General features: G+C 38.7%; 1 protein-coding gene across 2 annotated transcripts; it reads right to left on the reverse strand.

Moving 5' to 3' along the window:
• Positions 1-2937: 2937 nt before the first annotated feature.
• On the reverse strand, positions 2938-23035 carry LOC137140500 (regulator of nonsense transcripts 1-like). Of its 2 annotated transcripts, none has more exons than XM_067528674.1 (24): positions 22663-23035; positions 22063-22199; positions 20881-20970; positions 20042-20209; positions 19747-19927; positions 18216-18377; positions 17912-17996; positions 17527-17625; positions 16692-16800; positions 16353-16512; positions 16013-16131; positions 15568-15732; positions 13402-13516; positions 13064-13207; positions 12699-12912; positions 12045-12159; positions 11604-11760; positions 10354-10496; positions 10053-10227; positions 9738-9819; positions 9391-9552; positions 9005-9276; positions 8601-8723; positions 2938-5619 (listed from the first exon to the last, which is right to left on the reverse strand). In XM_067528674.1, the coding sequence occupies exons 1-23, from the start codon at positions 22831-22833 to the stop codon at positions 8604-8606; spliced, it is 3345 nt and encodes a 1114-aa protein (XP_067384775.1). In that variant the 5' UTR covers positions 22834-23035; the 3' UTR covers positions 2938-5619; positions 8601-8603. The 2 variants fall into 2 exon arrangements, with proteins under 2 accessions (XP_067384775.1, XP_067384774.1); XM_067528673.1 differs by having other exon boundaries at positions 12045-12162.
• Between the last annotated feature and the right edge of the window lie 19 nt (positions 23036-23054).

Genomic DNA, 23054 nt, shown 5'->3' on the forward strand with positions numbered 1-23054 from the left:
GCGATGGAATTAAAGGTAACAGCTTTGCCACAGTTGTAGCTCCAATACAAAACAAAATTCAACTCGGAACAAAACAGAAGGAATGTGATCAGACTGCAAAATGTGTCTTTATTGTGGAGGAGGGCACACACATTGGTTTCATGTCCTTAGTTGGAAAAAAGACTTTACAAGGAGAAATTAGGCTTCTTGATAGAAAAGGGCATGTGTTCTGGCAGTCTGAGTATTGGACACATGAGCAAAGATTGTAGAAAATAGATTTCCTGTACAAAATGTGGTTTTAAACATCCAGCTATACTTCACATTTCTACAGAATAAAAGCAAAAGGACACTGACAAGGCTAAGAAAAAAAATCGGTGTCTGTGGACAGCACTCTGGTGTCAAGTCGCCTTACGGGGGCTGGCGATCGTGACTGTAAGCTACAGTACCAATAGTTCCAGTGCAAGTTAAGTGTCAAAAAGGCAACAAAATTGTTACCACCTATGCTTTCTCAGATCAAGGAAGTACAGCAGTATTCTGCAGTGAGTTGCAGATATTCTCCCACGTATTATGGGTCAAGAGAAAGCTGTTAACATCCACATTGTGTCAAGATTGGATGTGGCTGGTATACAAGAAAATGACTTTCATGAACGTTCCAAAACATATACACAGGAACATACTTATACTGGTGCATAAAGGGAATATATATAGTAAAGATCAGCAAAGATGGCCTCATTTGAAACATGTTAGGTTGCCAGATATTGATGCAGATATTGAGCCTTTACTACGTATAAATGTTCCTAAAGCTTTGGAAGCATTGCAAGTGATTTGCAGTGATGATAATGCAATCAGAACAATGCTGGGTTGGACTGTGAATTGACTACTAAATGGAGATAGTGGAGATGCTATTGAGTGTAAACAGCCACAATTATCAGTGAACACAGTATCTGTGTTACATTTGATGAACGTTGCCAGCGACAGTTTAAGGTTGATTTCCCCAAATGCAATACAGCTGAGAAACCTGGAATCTCAAGTAAAGACCATAAGTTTCAGCTTACCCTTGAGAAAAGGAGATGTCAGCATGCCAGATAAGAACATTGTTGAGCAGCCTGCATTTTATCTGAAGAGGACATATCAAAAAGATTCCACCTTTGCACAGAGTACACTGGCTTCATGAATGATATTCTTGCCAAGGGTTATGCAGAAAGAGTGCCAGAAGAAGAACGGTGACATAGTGATGGAACAGTCTGGTATATACCTCACCACGGTGTTTACCATTCTACAAAAGGAAAGATCAGAGTTGTGTTTGATTGTGGAGCAAGTTTCAGAAACACATCACTTATTGCTCAACTACTACAGGGAGCAGATCTTACCAGTTCACTGATGGAGTGGTGGCCATATTTACGGAAGAGCTAGTGTTGATCATGGCAGACGTTGAAGCAACGTTGCACCAGGTAAAAGTACCAGCAGAGGATGCAGATGTGCTGTGATTTCTCTGGCTTGGAAAGGTTGAAAAATGGTTGAAGATGAACCAGGACTAGCCACCTGTCAAAAAAGTACTTTGTGTACAATGATGCATTCAGTCTGATGCTTCAGGTTCAAAATTGTTTTCAATAACAGAATCGTTACAAGAAGAGGGATTTATTCAACCGTTTGCTCCATCTTTGATCTGCTTGGTATCCTATTGTCTCCAAAGAAAATCTTGAGGGATCTTTGCAAAAGAGCACTTGGATCAGATGACACCATCCAAGAATCAATTGCTATACAGTGGATGAATTGGCTGCAGGAAATTTACCTCTTGGAGAATTTTAACATCATGAGATGCCTAAAACCACTGGACTTTGGTTATGTAACTACTGCAAAATTACACAATTTCGCACATGGGTCTTCAAGATTCTGTGTTTTGGATAAACAGTGCATCGGTTTGGAAATACATCAAGAAGGAAACTTCCAGATTCAGAGTCTTTGTTGCTGAGAGTATTAGAAATCCTCAGGACTTGTAGACACTGCAAGCAACCCAGCTAATATTGTCTCTAGAGGTTTAAAAGTGGGTATCAGGACCTCATTTTCTCCTCCAGCCCGCGAGTGGCCTGTCAATCCTAACAATGTCAATCAGCTTTCTTTAGATGACCCAGAGGTCAAGAAGGTCATCTCAATAAACATTGCACAAGTCAAAGAGGGAGTTGATGCTGTAAAAAGAATACACCATTATTTCTCCTCTTGGAGCAAACTGAGAAAATCTTGGATCTTAAGTTTAAAGGACTGGCTCTTGTCTTGTGTCCAGAAAGAAAGAAAAGAGAAGAGAGACAATTGAGCATGTTACTTCCAAAGTCTGGCTTTAATGTAGAACAGAGATGTTCACTGAAGAAGATCATAGACACTTTCAAGAGGAAGTCTTTGTCTATCTGTGGAGGAAGTGGAAAAGGCAGAACTGGAGATCATGAATTTCTTTTAGAAGAGGTTTCCAGATGAAAAATCTAGATAGCAAAATGGCAAAAGTGAAATAATTTAGTTATACAGTGTGTCCAATTATAGAAGATGGCAACTACGAGTTGGTGGCCGCCTTAGCAGATCATCCATGCCAACCTCATAGGAGCAATGAGCTGAGGACATCCATTGAGCAATGGTATGGTCAGGAAGAAAGCGCAATCTCATTCAAGGGGATATAGTGTTAATAGTGGATAACACAGCAACTCATAACTCCTAGATCACGGGAAAATTGCTGCAAACGTTTCCAGGCAAAAAAGGATTTCTGTGTCAAAGCAAAGAACGGCTAATGTAGATCTTTATTTTAAGGGAGCCTGGTGGCTCAGTGGTTAAGCATTGGGTTGTGATGCAGACTGGTCAGTGTCCCGAGCCAGGATAGATGGGAGGGTTTTGGCAGGAAGGGCATCCAGCATAAAAACTCATGCCAAATCAAGGTGTGGAACACATGCTGAAAGAACAAGCTGAAAGCCAGTGATCTTTGAATTTGGATTTTTATTTTGTTGTTATCATTTTGTTATCAATTGTCATATGGACAATTTAGTAACATGGGAAGGAGGGACAAAGGATTAATTACGCTTCTTATATACCTGGTTACCTGCTGGTAAAAAGGGCCTGAGTCGGTTGCTATTTTTTTGTTGATCATGTGTTTTTTTCATCTTTATTGAGTTTGGTATCACATTTTATACGTCAAAACCTGCTTTTGATACGAGATTGAGCCTTTGATTAAATACTATAAACTTACGTTTGCTCTCATTGGGTCTCTTTTTGTTCAGCGGGTGCGACAGACACAGCCCATCATCTGCCTCTTAGCGACTTTTTGTCTGTTTTATTTGAAGTTGCTACAGTACAGCTGAATTCAGCTTATGTACCAAAAGGTATCTCCACTGCTTGTAGCTCTATGATCTGAGAGCCCCGGAACTTCTGTCTACATTATGTCTATAAGCTCTGTTCCTTGAAAGAAAGGAACGAGGTACAACACTATGCTGCTTCGCCTCACAGCTGAGCTTGGTGCAGAACGACTTTCAAACTTAGGGGACAACTGGGGTGAACGAAGTTGATATGTGCAGGCAGGGCTGCACATACACCACCACAGGTTTGCCAGCCTTTACAGCAGAAAAAAAAGGGGTCGTCAGCCAGGCCATAGGAGGATGTGATGTTGCATACATGTGTTGTACCTTGTTCCTCTCTTTCAGAGAACAGAGGTATTACATCTAAGCATTTTCTTGGAGAAATGCAAATTTAGCTTTTGGTTTTTTACCAGGTCTTCTCTACAATAGACAATTTACCAACATGGGGGGAATCAAGTATTAAAACTAATGTTAGGGTCAGAGTGAAGCTGACTATGTCAACAGTTGTTAGAGCATAGTTTTGACAGTGTCAGGCGTTACAATGAAAAACGTTTCACAAGGAAAAGGAGGTTTAGTACACAATGAGATACTGATAAGTTGCAGTGACTCTTAAAGCATGTGCAAACAGAACTTACAATATGCAGAGAGCTAACTAGGACACACAATTACACAACTAATTGTTCTGTTTTTTACATGATGCCCTGCTGTTTTACAGCTTTACTCTTCTATATTCCCAAGACTTTAGGACAACAAAAGAACGAACAAATAAAAAAGCTAGATGAAGAAACTAGGTAGACTCCAGTCCTACCAACATAAATATTATACCTCGAAACACAAAGCTAATCATGTCTTAATAATTAAAAGATGGTTTTTGCCAAATATTATAGTGCATGTACAACACACGGAGTCCTTCCAAAATACATTTCTAATTATCTTTCAACAAAGTCCAACATAGTTAAATCTAACCACATATTACTTCAGGGGCTTTAGAAGTTTTAAACAGCCTTTGTAATGAGTACTCCAGTCAGGTGCTTCACAATAGGCAGGAAAAGTGATCTTTTTGGAACTCACTGTGATAATCGCATGCTTAAATTGCACACTGCACGTTTTCTTTTAGGATAAAAGGTTTTTGGAGAGCACTGTGCTCTTGATTTGGTTAATTCAATGTATTTAGAAAAAGGTGCTCAAGATGATCCTTATCTCCTAGCGTGGCTCCAGGGTCAGCAGAAAAGAACGACTGCTTCTTTTATAAAGAAACTGCTTATGGGGATTCACTTTCAGTCTTTCGCACTACAAAAAAAAGATACAGTTAGAAGAACAAAAACAAAATTGTCTCCCTCCAAACAGAACTTTGGAGCCATTCTCCTTACATCTGAAGACAAAAATGTTTTTCTTTTACTTTTATACTTTTAAGAGCCAATTCCACCGCTTGTTCTTTGCAGGCCACCTTGAGAAAGACTTGCCTTGAAAGATGGCTGACTACACTAGCTTACATCACTGAAACCTCAATGAAAACAGCTTTTTCAAAGAAAACTTTCCAACTCAAAGCTGAGAAAGAAAAGTGAATCATCCATGGCTATATAATCCATTTCAATTCTTTGAGGCACAACACCACAAACACCTTTGAGTTTACTTGAATAGCCACACTGTGTTTTCACACTCTTCTTTCTTGGATGCTTAGGTGTGATCAAATGCAGAGCCTTGATTTACTTTGAGTTTAAAAAAGGTTGCCATGTCAACTGCTTCAAGAGTTGGGTCCTTTTTTTGTTATCTCTCTAAGTCACAGAAGACATCCTGTTGAGTTAGCTTGGAGGACTGGTGTGTGAGACACCTTTTCTCCATCTTTCTCAGCTTTTGGAGCAAGAATCCCATCCAAAGTGGCTGGAAATCCCAGAGGGTTCAGGGCCACATAAGGGACAAGATGACAGCTGTCCCTTCTTTCCAGAATCTTTTAGACCTTCCACTCTCCTCCTTGATCTGTCGAAGGTCTCTCCTCTTCAACTGTGCTGCTTGGACAATGACAGCTTTCTCCTTCGCCATGTCTTCGCGTGTGAGCAGCAGTGCCTTCTCTCGTCCACCATCCTCCCACTCTCTTCTCTTGCTCACTCCCTGTCCAGCTCTACTCCCAGGTTTGCTCTCACTCTTGTGATTGGTTGGTTTCTCACGGTCTCTCTCCTCTTACTTTCACACAGTGGTGCTTCGGTTGTAGCAGTGGAAAACGGGTATCCATGTTTGTTCTTTTTTTTATTACCCAGATTAAAATACCGATGAACTAAGCTTCACACAGGCCTAGCTCCTTTCCATCAACCTACAACACAGAAAAAATGTATTTGTTAAATTATTAAGTATATCCAATTTAATAGAATTTTTTTATAAAGCACATATAAAGCTTTACATTGTACACTCATCATTAAACCACGTAATAGGAGAAATACATAAATTAAAACACCACAAAATCAATCATATATTAAAAAAATAATAAGCAATATATAAAAAAATGAAATAAAAACAATAAAAATAAAACAAGCAAAATGAGTTAAAAGCCAGGAAATAAAAATAGGTTTTAAGTTTAATAACTGCCACACGAGGGGCCTGCTTTACATGGAGGGGAAGTTTATTCCATAATCTGGGCCCTATGACTGAAAAAGACTCTACTCTTGAGCCTGGTCTTAGGGACCTCAAGGAGCACCTGATCAGTAGACCTGAGGGGTCGAACAGGAGTATAAGGATGGAGATGTTCTAAAATTAAAGAGGTAACAATTACAATACTACAAACCTTGAAACACTAACCTGGCTCTCTTCAACTACCAGCAACTGTTACCAAATTTGTCTAAAGGTAACAAGTTTTCAATGTTTGAAGAGTTATGCTTGCAACTTCCTAAAGTCTCTGCCCCAGTAACAAACAAGTTTGGGTTCTAGTAATAATTGAAATGAATAATTTATATATACAACCCCAGTTTAAAATAAGTTGGGATGATGTTTAAAACATAAATTAAAACAGAATGTAATCATTTGCAAATCTCATCACCCCATATTTTATTCACAATAGAACATAAACAAAATATCAGATACAACATATAAAACTGAGACATTTTACCATTTCATGGAAAATATTAGCTCATTTTGAATTTGACGGCAGCAACACATCTCAAAAAACGGCAATGTTAGCCATTGTGTAGCATCCCCTCGTCTGTAAAAATCTAGGAAGTGAGGAGACCAGTAGCGGAAGTTTTAGGAGAGGAATGTTCTTGTTTGATGCAGGATTCTAGCTGTTGAACAGTCCTTTGCCTTTGTTGCCAGATTTTTGGTTTTATGATGATACAAATGTTTTCTACTGGTGAAAGGTCTGGACTACAGGCCAGTTCAGCACCCGGAATCTTCTCTTGTGAAGCCATGCTGTTTTGATGGATGCAGTATGTGGTTTAACATTGTCTTGCTGAAATATGCAAGGTCTTCCCTGAAAGAGACGTTGTCTGGATTGTTGCTCTAGAACCTCTATGTACTTTTCAGCATTGATGGAGCCTTTCCAGATGTGTAAGCTGCCCACACCATAGACACTAATGCCCGCCCATATCATCAGAGATGTAGGCTTTTCAACTGTCTGCTGATAACAAGCTGGATGGTCTCTCTCCTTTTTAGTCCACAGGACATGGTCTCTGTGGCTTCCAAAGAAAATTTACATTATGATTCATCTGACCACAGAACAGTTTTCCATTTTGCCTCAGACCATTTTAAATGAGATTTGGCCCAGAGAACACGGTGGCGTTTCTGGATCGTGTTCACATATGGCTTCTTCTTTGCATGATACAGCTTTAACTTACAGTTGTGGATTGCACAGTGAGCTGTGTTCAAAGACAGTGATTTCTGGAAATGTTTCTGAGCACATGCAGTGATGTCCAGTAGAGAATCGTGCCTGTTTTTAATGCAGCACTGCCAGAGGGCCCAAAGATGACACACATCCAGTTTTAACCTTCGGGCTTGTCCCTTGCGCACAGAGATTCCTTCAGATTCTGTGAATTCGTATATATATTATATACTGTAGATATTTGGATGTTCACAATTTTACAATGAAGATTCTTCTGAAATTAATCCACAATTATTAGACGCAGTTTGTCACAGATTGGTGAACCTTTGCCCCATCATTACATCAATCCACCTTTTCTACATAGTCATGTTATTGACCTGTTGCCAATAAACCTTATTAGTTCAAATGCTCATCCATTTGTTTTTATTTGCAGCAGTTACATTTCCGACCTTTTGTTGACCCTGTTATAACTTTTTTGAGATGTGTAGCTGCCATCAAATTTAAAATGAGCTATTATTTTCCATGAAATGATAAAATATTTCAGTTTTAACATCTGATATGTTCTTTATGTTCTATTGTGAATAAAATATGGGCTTATGAGATTTGCAAATCATTGAATTCTGTTTTTATTTACGTTTTACACATCGTCCCAACATTTTTTAAGTGGGGCTATATATTGCCTACTTTTTTTTTTAAGGGGCATTGGTGTCCCTAAAGAAAAAAAGAAATTGTCTCTAAAATGTCTCAACCAGAATCTAGAACTAAATGTGTTAATTTGATTTAGTGTTTATATGAAACATGTTCAATATAAACAGAAACAATATTTAACTTAACTGGCAGCTGATGTGAGATCTGACACACTGTTTGCATTGGAAATATAGAAACAGACCACACTAAATGTTTGGCAGCATGATACATGCCCTAAAGGATATTTGTTTGATGTACAGCAGTGCCATGTTAAAGCCTGTTTCTCCAATGACTTGCAAAGCATAACCACACCCAGAAACAGTTTCAGTTTGGCCTGTCATCGCACAAGTTCATACAATTGAATTAATGTTAGTTAGAGTGAGATGATCTGACCTGCTGTAATTATTTTAACTGTAGGCTAAAACTGGAAGCTTCTAACATTCCTTGCACGAGTGGTAGAGCCATGGGCATATCCCACTGTGGCTCAGATCCATAACGCACCACAGATCCACAGCAACAGCAAAATCATTTTTTTATCATTTCTGTTGTAAAAACAATACAATACATAAAAAAATAGAGAATGTAAATTTGAATCTTAGAGGTGCTACTAAACAGATTTTGTTTCCTTTGAGCAATACTATGCTACATTTAGACCTGTTTCAACTCTTTATGCTAAGCTAAACATCCTCGGTCTCCAGTTTCGTGTTTAATGAACAGAGACATATGTGTTTATCACACGATGTCTGTTACATTAATTTCAGTGAGTCAAAGTCAACAGATTAGTCAGAGTTTCTTACAGTCTAGTACTGGGACAGTCCAGTCACACCACCATGTTGGTAGGCCCGCTCCCCCTGGTAGGTGGAGTCCTGGGACAAAGCCACATCAATCTGGGACTTGAACTCATCTCCTAGGTAACTGTCCTGTAACAGAACACACAAAATTCGAGAGAGACCAGTCAACAAATATTCTTTCATGAAGGTCTAGGCAGAAATGAATGAGCTTTGCACGATATTTATTTTCTTTACTTCAAGAGGAAAAGCTGGATAAGGCTTTGGAATATAAGTGAAAGCACCTTTGGTGTTGGATTGTAATGGCAATAAATGAATGCCTCATAAAGTGGACCAACTTAGCACTTTATAAAATCGCTTAAAGACTAAGTGTATTCTTAAGATTTATTTACAATAAATGACGGTGAACAAACCTGGGAGAGTTCAGGTTGGGAGAGCCCAGGCTGGCTCATTTGGGAGGGCTGGCTCATGTTTATGTAGCCCTGTGTCAGAGGACCCTGGGAGAAGGGCTGGGAGCCCAGTTCCTGGCTGGCCTGGCTGCCGCTCATATGTCCTCCATGCCCACGGTCTGCTCCTCCATTCCCTCCACCATGGTTTCCTGTGTTGCCACGGTTTCTTTGACGGCCACCTCGAGTACCGCTGCCTCCCCCACTCCCTGCCTTTCCCTTTATACCTCCACCACGACCTGAAGCAAGGTTATGTCATGTAGGAGACAAGTGTTTTCTTATAGCTTTAACTGAACAATATGTAAGCTTTTAGGACTATACAACTAGCCTGACTTTACAGTTATCCTTCTCACCCGCACTGGGTCCATTCATTTGTCCCATATACCCAGGTGGAGGTATAGGGGGCATCACAAGATTGAATGGAATAGGGATGTTCATGGAAGTCATGGGACTGGAGCCTGTGCCAATCATACCGATCTGGTCATGGGTCTGAAAATACATGTTTGACGTACGCCCTGTAGCAGAAAGAAGTCGATGTCAATTTGTCTCACATAAGCACGTTCAACCTGTTAGCAAATTGTGCATATTTTGTAGATATGTAAAGTGAATGTCATTTGTAATGGCATTTATTAACAAGAAATGATACGGCATATGACATAAATCTGAGATTAAAACCAGTTTGTTTCAAAAAATTACTTACCGTTGCTGCTGCGGTCATAAACAGATCCAGGAATAAGTGCCTCCCTGGCATCATACATGGCTGTGCTCATGAATCGACCCCCCTGTAAAACAAAAGGAAAGGACAGCTCATTAATTCTTGCATGTACTTTGATTTATTACCCTGTTCTCCTCAGACTCCTCAGTGTGGGTGCGTGGGCAAATTCTGAATTTCATCCTAAATCTTGCACAAAGCCCAGTGAAAAAAAACCTTACGACCCAGTTAAGAAACCCCTTTGTCCGCATTTTATGTGTTCCATTTGTTCAACACAGACAGATACACACAAACTGAATTTACTGGATTGATGGTGTTGACCAGTTTGCGAGGCTTGCTGAACTGCATGAGGCTCTCCCTCAGGTTGTTGAGGGGACCTTCAACCAGGACCTTCTGCTCCTTGTAGTAGTTCAGCAGGTGGTTCCACAGGGGCTGTTTAGACAAGGCCTTGGGATTTCCCACTATGATCACACCGTACCTATGTGACAAAGGCAAAAGGTTGTTTACCATGACAGAATGAATGAAATTCCGGCGATGTGGTAGACGTTATTTATAGTCAGTGTGATGTGATGATGTGGTGTAATTTTTATTTGCGTTGTTTTACCGGGCCCTAGTGAGTGCCACATTTAGACGTCTGGGATCGTTAAGGAAGCCGATGCCCTGGTGCTCATTGGCCCTTACACAGGAGAGTATGATGAAGTCTTTCTCTCTGCCCTGAAATGCATCCACACTAGCTATCTCCACCTCCTACAGAAAGAAGGAAGACAAATTCATAGGAAAGAGTGATAATTTTGGACAATCCATTTACTAACTGTGAGAAATGGTTTTGCTGTGCTTTTTTCACAAATGTGGTATTTTTTGAGACGTTTCTACCTGTGATACAGTATTAACACATATGGATACAAAATCCCAGTAGCTGCCAAAGCCAGATTTTATTCACAACAAATAGCAGCCACAGCTGTCAAAGATTTATGGATCCAGGTTTGAGACTATACTTTTACTCTGCATCTTGTCTGGATTTCAGTTTTAATGGCTGTGATACATGATCATAATGAAATTTCCATCTATTTATTTTATTATCAGTGGTCATTGGCAGAGAGGTAATGTACAACCTGGACAGATCACCAGTCCAACGACAATGACACACCAAGTCAACATTTGGCCAATGTAAGGCCATCTTTAATTGCCCTAGTAAAGCACTGTTGACACTCCTCAGACTCCCCTTAGCTTTTTCAGGTGATATAGCCTGTTGAATCTACATCAGTCCTGCTGTTGAGAAAGACGTGTCCGATTTGCTGTTCAGCTTAATGAATCACAAGAAATGATAACACCATTGTACAAATTTAATGGCATTCATAAATTCATATCAGACATATTGTCTAACAGAAGTAGCTAGAATCCATCTGTGGTGAGTAAGAGTATTGTGTAAAAAATGGTAAACAAATGGTGCTTTATCTACAGTTTATATATCTGTAGTCCTAGGTAGTCTTTCTCTTTCCTTTCCTCTAAGGCATGTTGTCCCAGACAACAGTTGAGAAAAAGTGAGAAAACAAACATTGCCACTAGCCCCTGGCTTGGTGTATCTCTGCCCTATCATAGGCCTGACACAGAGAAACAAACAACTATGCCTACTCACACCATACATATTAATACTTACAGTCAATTTAGAGTCCCCAGTTCACCTAACTGCACATGTTTCAGAGGAATCCAGAGTACCCTGAAGAACCTCGCACAGACACAACACCATGCAAACTCCACAATAAAAAGCTGTGGGGTGACAGTGATGGCCACTGCACTACTGTGGCACCCAGATGAAATGTCCAACACAACATATAGCTGAACATATTACTTAACCTGGTAAAGTTTGGTATGGAGGGAGCCACTGAACTGCATGTACTGGACAAGGTAGGACCTCTGTCCCTCGTAGGGAGTAATGATGCCAATCTGATCAGGCTTTGCTCCAGCCTTCAGCAACCTTGTGGTAATTTTCTCCACATTGGCTGCCTCAGTCCTGTATGAACAATTAGGTCATCACATATTTTTAATATTGCTAAGCCTTTAAATAAATATTTGTGCTTACTGAAATTAAGTAAAGAAATTTATTTTTTTAAGACTAAGTGCCTATATAGTGTCTGCATGTAAACTGTATGAGCACTGGTTTAACTGTTTCTGAAAAATTTAAAAAGAGCTGTTATCTGTCAACTATTGAGAGAACATTATTTTTAGATAAAGTTCTTTATAATATATTAAGGGATAATCACACTAAGTAACCATAATCATCACGAAAAGTTAAACCTGTTGAGATAGGACGTTCCAGAGCTGGCAATTTCCTCTTGGCCTTGTGTGACATAAAAGAACATTGGCTTGTCAGGCTGAGGCCACTGGAAGTCAAAGCCTTTTTTCACACGATCTGCTGTAGAAAGAGAAATCAAGCCAATAAGATGCAGCAATGATGTGACCATAACCCTGCACAGCTGTTATTAATAATCCAATAATTATTATTTTAAAAAATAATTTTAAAAGAAGCGGATGCATCCAACAGTCCTTTCATAACAGAACACTGAGGTGAATGCAAGAGAGGGTTAAGCTTAAGATGCATTTGAGATATATGGTGGTCTGAACTGCACATACCTGACATGGTGTTTGTGTTTTTCAGTAATTATGATTTAACCACTTAAAAAGTTTCTATTAGCGAAGTGGTTAAGATTAGGCATATATCGCTCTCATACTTTCGCTCAGATTTTAGGAAGTATGCCAACAAAGACAATAGTTACTGGCCGTTAAAGTCATTTGTTGAACTGTCTGACTGTCAGTGGGACATCCAGTCAGGGAAACGTAACATTCAGCTGCAAGTTGTAGCTAGGAGAGAATTTAGAGGGCAATTTGACAAGATTTAATGAGTGAAAAGCCCATTAACTGAGTATCACACAAAGCTTCTTCTTATCTTACCAGCAGTGACTCCGTTCTGCAGTGAGCCCTCATAGAAAATGTTGGATGGAAAGGCGCTGAGGGCTGGGTGCATGCGGTATTGGACCTGCAGACGGATTGGCCGGATCCCCAGAACCACCAGACGCTCAAACAGAGACTGCGACAGACCTGCTTTAGCTGCCTTTTTACACATTACCACAGGGCCCAGCTGGCAATGATCACCCACCAGAATCAACTATGGAAAAACAACCAAAACGGTTTTTAAAAAGGTTTTTAAGACAAAGGAATTAATTTGTGGACACTGTAGATCCTACAAGTGAGGTAGGACAGCAGACAGCAGATGCCCTAGAATGATCCAAATGTATTCCAAATTGTGAAGCTCCTACCTGCTTGGCCCCAAGAACCACAGGCACCATGCATTCTGGTTCAGTGGCCTGGGTACTCTCATCAATCAGGATTGAGCGGAACTGCATCTTGGCCAGACGAGGATCCCCTGCCCCAACGCAGGTGCAGCAGATTACATCAGCGTTCTGGGAAAGACACAAGACAATGTTACATTGTGTAGAACCATGACACAGCAAAACATACTTTTTTATAGTGGGCAGCAATGAAAGCATACAAACATGACAATAACCAATAAAATCTTAAAACTGTGTAGATTGTTGTGCCCAGTGCTGTTAAAAACAGTAAACATTAAGATTTTAAGTAAGACCAGTGTTCACACCATCAACAATTCCCTCTCAGCAGTGCGTCTCAGGGCTCTGTAGCGCTTCTCATCTGAGGAAGAGAGTTCTCCAGTCTCATCCTTCAACTGCTGGAGCTTCTGGAGCTCTGGCATACTGTGGGTGTAAATCATTTTAACATAGATCAGTGTTGTGCTTGAGAGCAAATACTTCTGTATCTGTAAGAGGTTGTAAGGCTTAAAGGTCTACAATAGGGCTAGAAACACATCATAATATATTTTTCATATTAATAGACATCAATATTTATCAATATAAACATTTAGTACTATTAACAACAATTTTGTTAGACTTCAAGGATACATATAGCAGTATATGTTACGGTAAGCTTCCACAGAACAGGAAAGTCCCAATCAAGTTTTTTGGCCCTGATTGAGTCCTGCAATATTAATAAATAAATATAAAAGCAATACATATATTTACCTAGATTAGGAGCTCATTGACCAACTCTGATGCCTTTTTTTGAAAGTTATTTGTTCCAAATGTCCTGGTTAATGAATTTTAAGGTTTTATTTTTTTATCTTGTACTTTTTCATATGACTATGTGGCTTTGAAATTGGCATAATGGCAAAAATGTATCGCTCTGCTGGATTATTTTGGAGCTACATTAACACTTAATTAGTGACTGCTGAAATGAGCTGCAGCAATTAAACCAGTAAATGAAGCAGCACATCAGAACTTGCCTAAAACAAGAACCTGCTAGCTAGATGTTTAGTACATTGATAAAAAAAATGATTAAAAAAAAAAAAAGCATCTTAGTTAAGTAAATTCTACATTCTTTTCCCCCACATTTCAAACTCAGATTTTCACTTGTCTACATCAGAAGGTTGCCCTATAGAGGCTGTGTGTGAAGAACAGCAGTGCTGCAACACCAGCAGGTTTGTGGCCTGCCTTTTCTTTGCAACATTTTCCTTGACTTGGTTTGCACATGTTAACTCATCCCTGGCTCCAAAGTATGTGTGCATTTTCTTCCTTTTGGCCTGACATGACAGCTACTAAGGTCCAGTGGGAGCGGGTTTGTATGCATAAAATTTAGCAATTTAGCAAGTTTATCATTGTTTACTGGAATGGTTTTTGCTCACAGCCCTGGAATCATTATAGGCCAAATATTAATATTGTTAATACAACCTAAATTTACATTTGCTAATATAAAATTATCAGCTCAAACTCAAGTCATTGGTGCTCACTGCAATCCCTATTGTTAAATATTTTTGGGACTAATTTGCGACAAATAACAAAATAGGTACTAATATGTCTTCATATACTAACCTAATGGGTTGTTCATATACAGTCTCCTAAAACCTGAGGGTTTTCTGCAAAACTTGACAGACATGAAACATTTAAAATATCTATTTCTCAGCCCCTTTAGCATTGGGAAGCATGAAATATAAATAACCGAAAGCTTCTATTTTTGGCTTTAAGCAGAACCTGTGCTGTAATGCATTTTTAAATAATCAATAAACCAGAAATATATGAAAAGTGGCAATAAAATAAAAGAGGTCCATTATCATCATCAATCATTATTTATCACCATTAATATTACTGTAATTATTTTAGATCATTGTAAATTTCTCCATTATCATTGCTTTGGGACAAACTATCTGAAAAAGCTATAATCTCTGGCTGGTTTTATTTCTTTAACCGTTGTAAAAATACATATATTGGCATTGCATCATAAATCAGGTTAATATTTACCTCTCTTAGGACGTGGGTGATAATTCCTGATTTTCATCTTTCAAATCCGACAAACTCAATACTCAATAAAAACATTAAACTCTCGCTCCTCCTCCTCAAGCATGTCTCTCATCCACTCCCTGAGGTTTAGTTAGCAGTTCAGCAATTCCATCATAGTCTAGTTGTGAAATGAAATCTTCTAATTCACCAATGTTCTTGTCCTCAAAGTAAATGCTCAGTACAACTCCCACTACATTGTCATACATCATCACTGTCTCAAAGCAACTTCAGAAACTTGAGAAACTAAAACACTAAATTAACTACACTTCCCATAATACATTTCAGTTTTTTAGTTTTCATTTGGTTTTAAAGATAGAAGCGTGCAAATGTTGCTTCTGGTCTTAAAGTTATACACACACAAATACTACATCCAATGGATTAAAACTGATTACTGACCATAGCCAGTTGTGTTTTACCTGTCCATATTACGGGTCTGGTTGTGCAAAGCCAGAAAAGAAACAGGCGAGTCGATAGCCTCCCTGCTCTTGGCACACAGTCTCACCACCTTGAGCCCTGTCTGGTGGATCTTTTCGGTTAACTGGTCAACAGCAATGTTGCTGGGAGCGCATACCAGCACTGGCCTGGAGGGACAGAAATTACAGAATTGTATTGGGAACCATAACACATACCCAAGCCATTCTTCAATTACACTATATGTGGAGTAATTAGTACTTTTAAGTAAACATTAGATAAAATATATAATGGGATATATAATGGGATTTACTCAAAGAGAAATGCTTAGGTGGATTTACTATAAACAGTAACTTAAGTTAAATTGCTATGGTAATTATTATAATGGCACTAGAAGTTTAAACAAACAAACAAAACAAAAAAAACAGTAAACGTATTTAGGTGTCTTACCCGTTGCCCTGTCTAGCAAGATGATAGACAATAGTGGCAGAGGTAACAGTCTTCCCTGTGCCAGGAGGACCTTGGATCAGACTAAGGGGACGCTGCAGCACCGTCTTCACAGCATACACCTGCATTAAGCAATCCACATCAATTTGTAGCCTGAGAAGACTGAAAATCTTTCATTATAAACTACAAGAACAGTGTCATTTAAGTTACCATAGTTAAGCGTGAAATGCTTTTGAGATATGATGGCCTCAATTTTTGAACTGTGAATTTACCAATGAAAAGACTTACATTAGCCAAGTCTATCACTTTATCATTTTCAATGGATCCCCTCTCTATAACTTACCTGGGAGTGGTTAAGATCAGGTAGGCCTTGAGCAGTGAAGCGTTTGGGCAGCTGACACTTGATGACCACATCTTCTACCTCATGTCCCAGCAGTTTGTGATAGATGTAACCAGACACTGAGGTCTCATCCACAGCAAATGTCTTGAGGGCACTCTGCATCCTGAAATATGGAACCAGGATTACTGACAAAAGGTTCTAAAATGGCTTTAACAACAAGACCAAAACACTTGCCATTATCAACTGTGTTCTAAAACCTTTCGATCATACCATAACTTTAGAACCACCAGATGCCTTTAAAAACACACAAAACAGAAGTGTATGGACCCTTCTTATTAATACCTGTCAAAGGAAGTGGACTTCCACACAAAGTCAACCTGAAAGTTGTGTGGGATCTCTACTGGAGCCCCAGCACTACTCCTCAACTCTATGGCTATCTCATCACCATAATCTGGTAAGTAAGTCAAGGAAGAGCAAAACCTTCGGACATATACTGAAATTATTATAACATTTGTGCAACTAGATTTGAAAGCAGTGTCAATCAATTTCAATAGAGATAGTGTTAATATTTACTTTCATTCAGGTTACCCCTCTGTTACATCAATGGCTACTGGCATCATAAACTTTACAAACAGCTATGTGTGGGCCATTATTCAGTTTATACAATAATTAAATGCACAGATGAAAAAAATGAATGGAAGTCTTTTGTTTCTGTGTCCACTGCAGATTGAACACTATGGCACCCTCTCACCTTATCCTGTTAGTACTTATGCTCTGAAGATACGTTTCAAATCATAATTTAGTAATGTTGGCTAAATAGACTTACAGTGTTTCTAATATCCAGTCTCAGGTCATAATGCTGGATTACTGTATCAGTTCACCAACAGGTGTTAAGCTGTGTAAGTGAAATCTTTATATAGAATTTGTTACTATATGCCAACGGGGACTGAGCAGAGAAGATAGCAGTTTACAGATGTTGTAGTTTTGACATCTGCCACTAGATGCTCCTAAAAACCCATATTTCACTGGTGGCACATTCACCATCCATTTATAGACATTGACATGTCCCATGTGTATGTGTCAAACTTTAAGGTGATAAATGTTTGACTTACAAATAATATAGGTGAAATATCTCCTGTTAAATACTGTATCTATATTTTAACCATCGAAAGGATACTATCAGGGACTTTAATGACATGTCCAATGCCTTTCCATGGAGGAGCCAGGTCTCCTTTGTACCTCAGACAAATTTCATCTCCCTGCATCAGTCGCATATCTATAAGACAAAAAAACAGAAATCAACAATAACTTTCTTAAATACATGTAAGTCATATTTTAAATAAATCACCAAAAGCACATTTTTTAAATAAAAATAATTTACCAAAATTATTAAAATAAATGGCAAATGCCACACATACATTTATTCAAATGTCCGTATTGTATTTGCAAGTTCATGTTTTTTCTGTTATTATGGATCAGTGTGGTCAGAATAACATTAAGGATACAACAGACAAATGATAATAATAATTAATAAAAAGGAGCCAAAAACTACAAATAATTACCTGAATCTGTTTTAGGAAGAGTGAAATATGCAATCCTCTTTTTATTCAGTCCCAAGTCCCATCTGACCATAATGTTGTCCTGAGTCTGTTATGATGGAATATGAAAACATATCACACCACAGAATCTAAACCGTAACCGAAACAAAGCTTAAAGCTGTTTATCAATTTAACTAATTATTGGTTGTAAAATTAAATGAATCCCTAACTATTTTCACAAATGATCATTTGCCTTAATTATCATGCAAATACAACAAAAATAACCCACATTTTATTTTTTATTTGTATTTTGTAAAGCTTTATTTACCTGGGACTCTTTGAGTTTCTTATCATAGTCAGCTTCTAGCTTTACAAGAGGGCCAAAAATGTTCTGGTACTGATAGGCATCCTCGTAGCGGAGCAGGACATGTTGGGGCTCCTCATCCACACCAGGCTTCTCTAGGTCCTCCAAATTTGCGGTGGGATTTTCCTGTCAGCAACAAACACAAACATTAACACAAACAAACACACAAGAAAAGATGATTAAAGGACATTAAAAAACAGACAGCTATTAGAGTCTTGCATCCCGAGGCGCTCTGTGGCTACTGCTTGGGCTCCAGGCCAGTAGGAGGTCCCCAAGGGCTGACAAAAGTTAAAGTATGTACAGCACTGACTGTGTACACAGTTTGCAATGACACTACCATTCGCAGACCCCCCCTAAGAGGACCCCGACTCTCACTCATTTGCAAGTAGCACATGATTTAGTGTAAATAAACAAGTCTAATGAAACAAAGAAAACCAGCTGGAGAAAATGAAGAGGAGTTATCCTTCTAGAGGAACAGGAGAACAAAACGCAATATAGTGGTAAATGCAGCAGTGGAGATAATGTTTATTAAATATAATAAACTAAATAGCATTAGCTAAATGCTGCAAGAGTAGTTAAAGGGACAGTTGAATAACAACAGAACTTCCACTGGTATCAGAATGTTTCTTTTGTTGACTTTGACATTTAACATGAGTTAACTTAACTAAGTTAGCAGAGCAACCTAATGTGCCCAGCTTTGCTGGATGTACCAGAAGTCTACTTCTTAGCTTAGCTAGCAGGCTGCAAATAATCTGCTAACTTGGACAATTTTTTTTCTGTAAATTGATGAAAGCTGTGTCTGACTAAGTTAACTGTCAAGCTACGAATTCTATATTATGAAATTTAAATGAAGAGAAATTTGTGTACTATAAATCACTAGGTTGTACAATGTGAAAGTTATTGTGCTATGGTGTTCATTTTATAGTATTTTCTAAATCTTAAGCACAGCAGTATTTGATTCATTAATTTTTGCCTAGGGCCCCAACAGACTAGGATCACCACTACTTGCATTAATATCCTTACAACTTAAGATTCAAACAAAATGTGTTTTATTTAACAAAAGAGATTATATCATGTCAGAGTAGAAAAAGCACCAAGTAAATAATAAAATCATGGCTCAATTATATTTAGCTGCTTCTGTTATAAAGCCTTGGTATACAGCAAGATAGTCAACAATAAATAAGGGTAACCCTAATGTTTTTCTATGTGCACACAGAAGTAAGATAAACAAAACAAAACCAGTAGGTATTCAAAAGGAAACTATGACAAAACTAAACACAGTCATGAAACTGGCAGTAAAACTGACACACAAAGAAACAGATTAGCCAACATACTATTATTTGCATCATATCTGCCTGTATAAATATAAACAACACATGGATAATTACATGTATATAGATAAGCCCAACTCATGCTTGAATTCAGGTTATGCGAGTTTAGAATATTTACATAGCACATTGGCAGACGTGTGCAAGGACATTTTCACTGACAGTACCTTCCAGAGTTCCTCCAATTTGTTGATCTGCTGGGCAGTAATCTGGCGAGCCCTGAGCTGCTCCTGCTCAGAGGGGATTTTTACCAGCCAGGACAGGAAGCACCGGTCCTGAATGAGAGGCTGCCACTGTGAGCTATCCCAGTTGATGTCTTTCAGGCTGCTCTGGCTGGCACATGGCTGCCTGTGTTACAAGCAAAACAAAATGTTAAATGGTAAATTTGAAATTCTGTATTACCTTTGACAGCTTTCATCAGCATGGATAAGTGTAGAGTAAACTGAATATAAAGACAGTCACCTGCACAGTAACACCACTACTGAATCAGCCTTGGCAGGGATAAAGCCCAGCAAGAAGACGTTGCGACAGCCACAGTTGTAGCACTCCAGCACAGTTTCCCCCAGAGGGCCATCTTTATGTAAGGTCACCTCCTTGGATTTTGCTCTCACCAGGTGGTTTACAATGTGGCTAAAATTGAAGAGAATGACAATGTACGTTTAGTGGAAAAGCTAAGGACTAAAGTTCTGTATTTAATTAAGGTGTTTACACTAGAATCCTTCCACCTACAGTAGACTCATCATATAGGGACTATATTACTTTTGTTTAGAATGACATAAAACTCAAAAAGTCAGAATTCAAGTGTAATTTATCCGCTTTAGTATGTAGTAGTAGTATGTTTGATACAATACTTACTACAATAATTCTAAATGGTTACATTCTAAATGGCTATGATCACACAATAAATATGCAAATATGTATTGTTGCTGCTCATTACTTTTTACATGACTGATTACTGTCAATTATATGGCTAAAATTTTCTGGGCACATTCACAATTCTAGCTTATGACAAGACTGAGTCAGAAAAAAGAAACAATTAGGTTTCTTCCAATTAAGTCTTAATGAATACTCTGTAAATCAAGACTTCACAACTAATTATATTTTTTTTCGAATAATGTTTTTATTTCCATAATCAAATGCTGTCCATTCCAAAAGCTTTTGAACACAAGAAAAAAAATAGTTAATGTGTACTTTACTCTTAATAAGAGGATATTTTACATGCAAAATGATTCTAAGTTGATCTAGTTAATTACACTACAGTTAAGGATTAATAAGGTGCACAAAAGTCACTTTTATGTTACCTGCCAGATGTATTTCCACGACCATTACAAAACCACTTTTTGCTGGTATTGCAGTAAACCACACAGGCTGGATCATGAATCCCACAGTAACTAAAATGGAGACAAAACAAAAAACATTACAGTTTAGAGCATGTATCATGTTTACAACTTGTGATAAAATTAATATTTAAATTATTATTATTTAGTGAATGGGACCTAAAGTCAAAGTGATGCAGCAATCTTGGGATTTTAGGAAGTAAAACATTAAATTGCATGAATAGAAGATCAACTGCTCTTGGCTTGTCCCTTCAGGGGTTACAACAGCGTAACATGTTCCGCACATTGATTTGGCATGCGTTTTTATGTTGGATGCCCTTCTGCTGCAACCCCCTTCCTCCCATTTTATCCGGGCTCGGGACAGGCACAAAGGTGGCCCTTGGTGACTGGGTGGGGCCACAACTTGTTGGGTGAGATTCAAACCTGCGGCCTTCTGTATGCCAACCCAATGCTCTAGCATTGAGTCACCAGGCCCCTACTGATAAAACTGAAGAATCAATTTTTATTTTAATTGGGCAAGTAAGAATGTCAGAAATTTCTGACACACTTAACCACATTTGTTTTGACCAGCCAAACCAATAGCAGACAGACAGCTTGTTAGTTTAAAAACATACGAGCTGTGAATATGACGAGGGCAGAACTGCTTTGCATAATGTACCAATTATATTGATTAATGCTTTTTGACACTAGCCTGTCTGCAGAGAAGAGCATGTGCTGTCCACCAAAGACAGTAAGCAAGTAGAGAGGTTGGACAGAAACTGAAAACATTTTTGGTGTGATTGATGGAATAGTATCTGTTCTGATTAAGCTCATACTGAATCATTTTATGTGGCATCACATTTAAAAAGCAATATTGGGACAAAATATGTATTTGCTATTGCACAGAAAATTGAGGTAAACTCTTCAACACAATAATCAATAAAATATGCACAGAAACAGGACTATATGACTCAATCAAACTTAAGTATACAGATGGTGGATTTATGTAGTAACAACAAATTATGAAAAAAGCTGTAATTACACAACACATACTCAAAAAGATTTGAGTTACAAATACGATAATAATTTTTTTTTAAAATCACACTTGCTATTTTTTTCCTTCAGATGACAGCCAGTGTACCAGTGGTATTTTGTCTTTTCTTTTACCTGCAGGCATGTATGGGGAGGTCCTTGGTATAGTAGGTGTCCTCTTCATCCTCTTCAAAATTCAACTCTGCCAGCAACTGACTGGCCTTTACCACAGGGTCATTCCCATTCTGTAGCACCCCATCAGGACCATTAATCTGAGGAGACATACATTGATTATAATAATAATAAATATGAACTTAAACTTTAAAAAAGATTAAGTCGTGTGTCTTTTTTTATTTTACTTTCAATCTGATTTACAGACTCACATTAAAAACCGGTTTGCTGACACCACCATCATCACACTGACTGTAAATAATTGAATTGAAAGACGATACTGAAGTTTGCACTGAATTGAAAGTTAATTAGCGATCAGAGCTCTATGGTTTCATGAGTCTTAACATACTGTAACATACTGTAGTCAGCATGCTAACTGTTCCACCACGTTAGCCAGCATGCTAACCAATTAGCGGAATAACAGTATGGTAAGAAATGGAGAGCGTCATCGCGCTAACCGGAGGTAGCCACCGATGTTGTTAGCCAACGTTAGCTAAATCACATTTTGTCAACACAGTAGAGGACATGTTCTGACAATGAACTCTCATGAATAACCACACGCACCTGGTTGTCTAGCTGACTCTGGGTCTGGCCCTGGGTCTGAGTCTGGCTCGGCAGGGTAAAATCGGTGAAGTCGTACTCGGAACCCTGTGTGTCCGCTCCCAGCAGCTCCGTTTCCTCGGTGTCTAGGAACGTTAGAGTCTGCGAGCTCGGCCCGTACGCCTCGACACTCATGTTTTAGCCCTCAATTTGACGTTATTTTACCCGTTTCTGACGATTAGTCCAGAAATTGCTTCTATTCCAGAGGAAAGCGACGAACTGTTATTGATTATTGATGTGAAAATGACAAAAACTGGAGGTGTGAGAGAAAGATACAGAGAACCTCGACTGCGGCTGCGTTCCGTTTCTCACCTCCCCCGCTTGTTTGCTTTTCTCTCTCACTTCCACTTATGTCC

Source organism: Channa argus, chromosome 14, assembly GCF_033026475.1.
Source record: "Channa argus isolate prfri chromosome 14, Channa argus male v1.0, whole genome shotgun sequence".
NCBI classification, from domain to species: domain Eukaryota; kingdom Metazoa; phylum Chordata; class Actinopteri; order Anabantiformes; family Channidae; genus Channa; species Channa argus.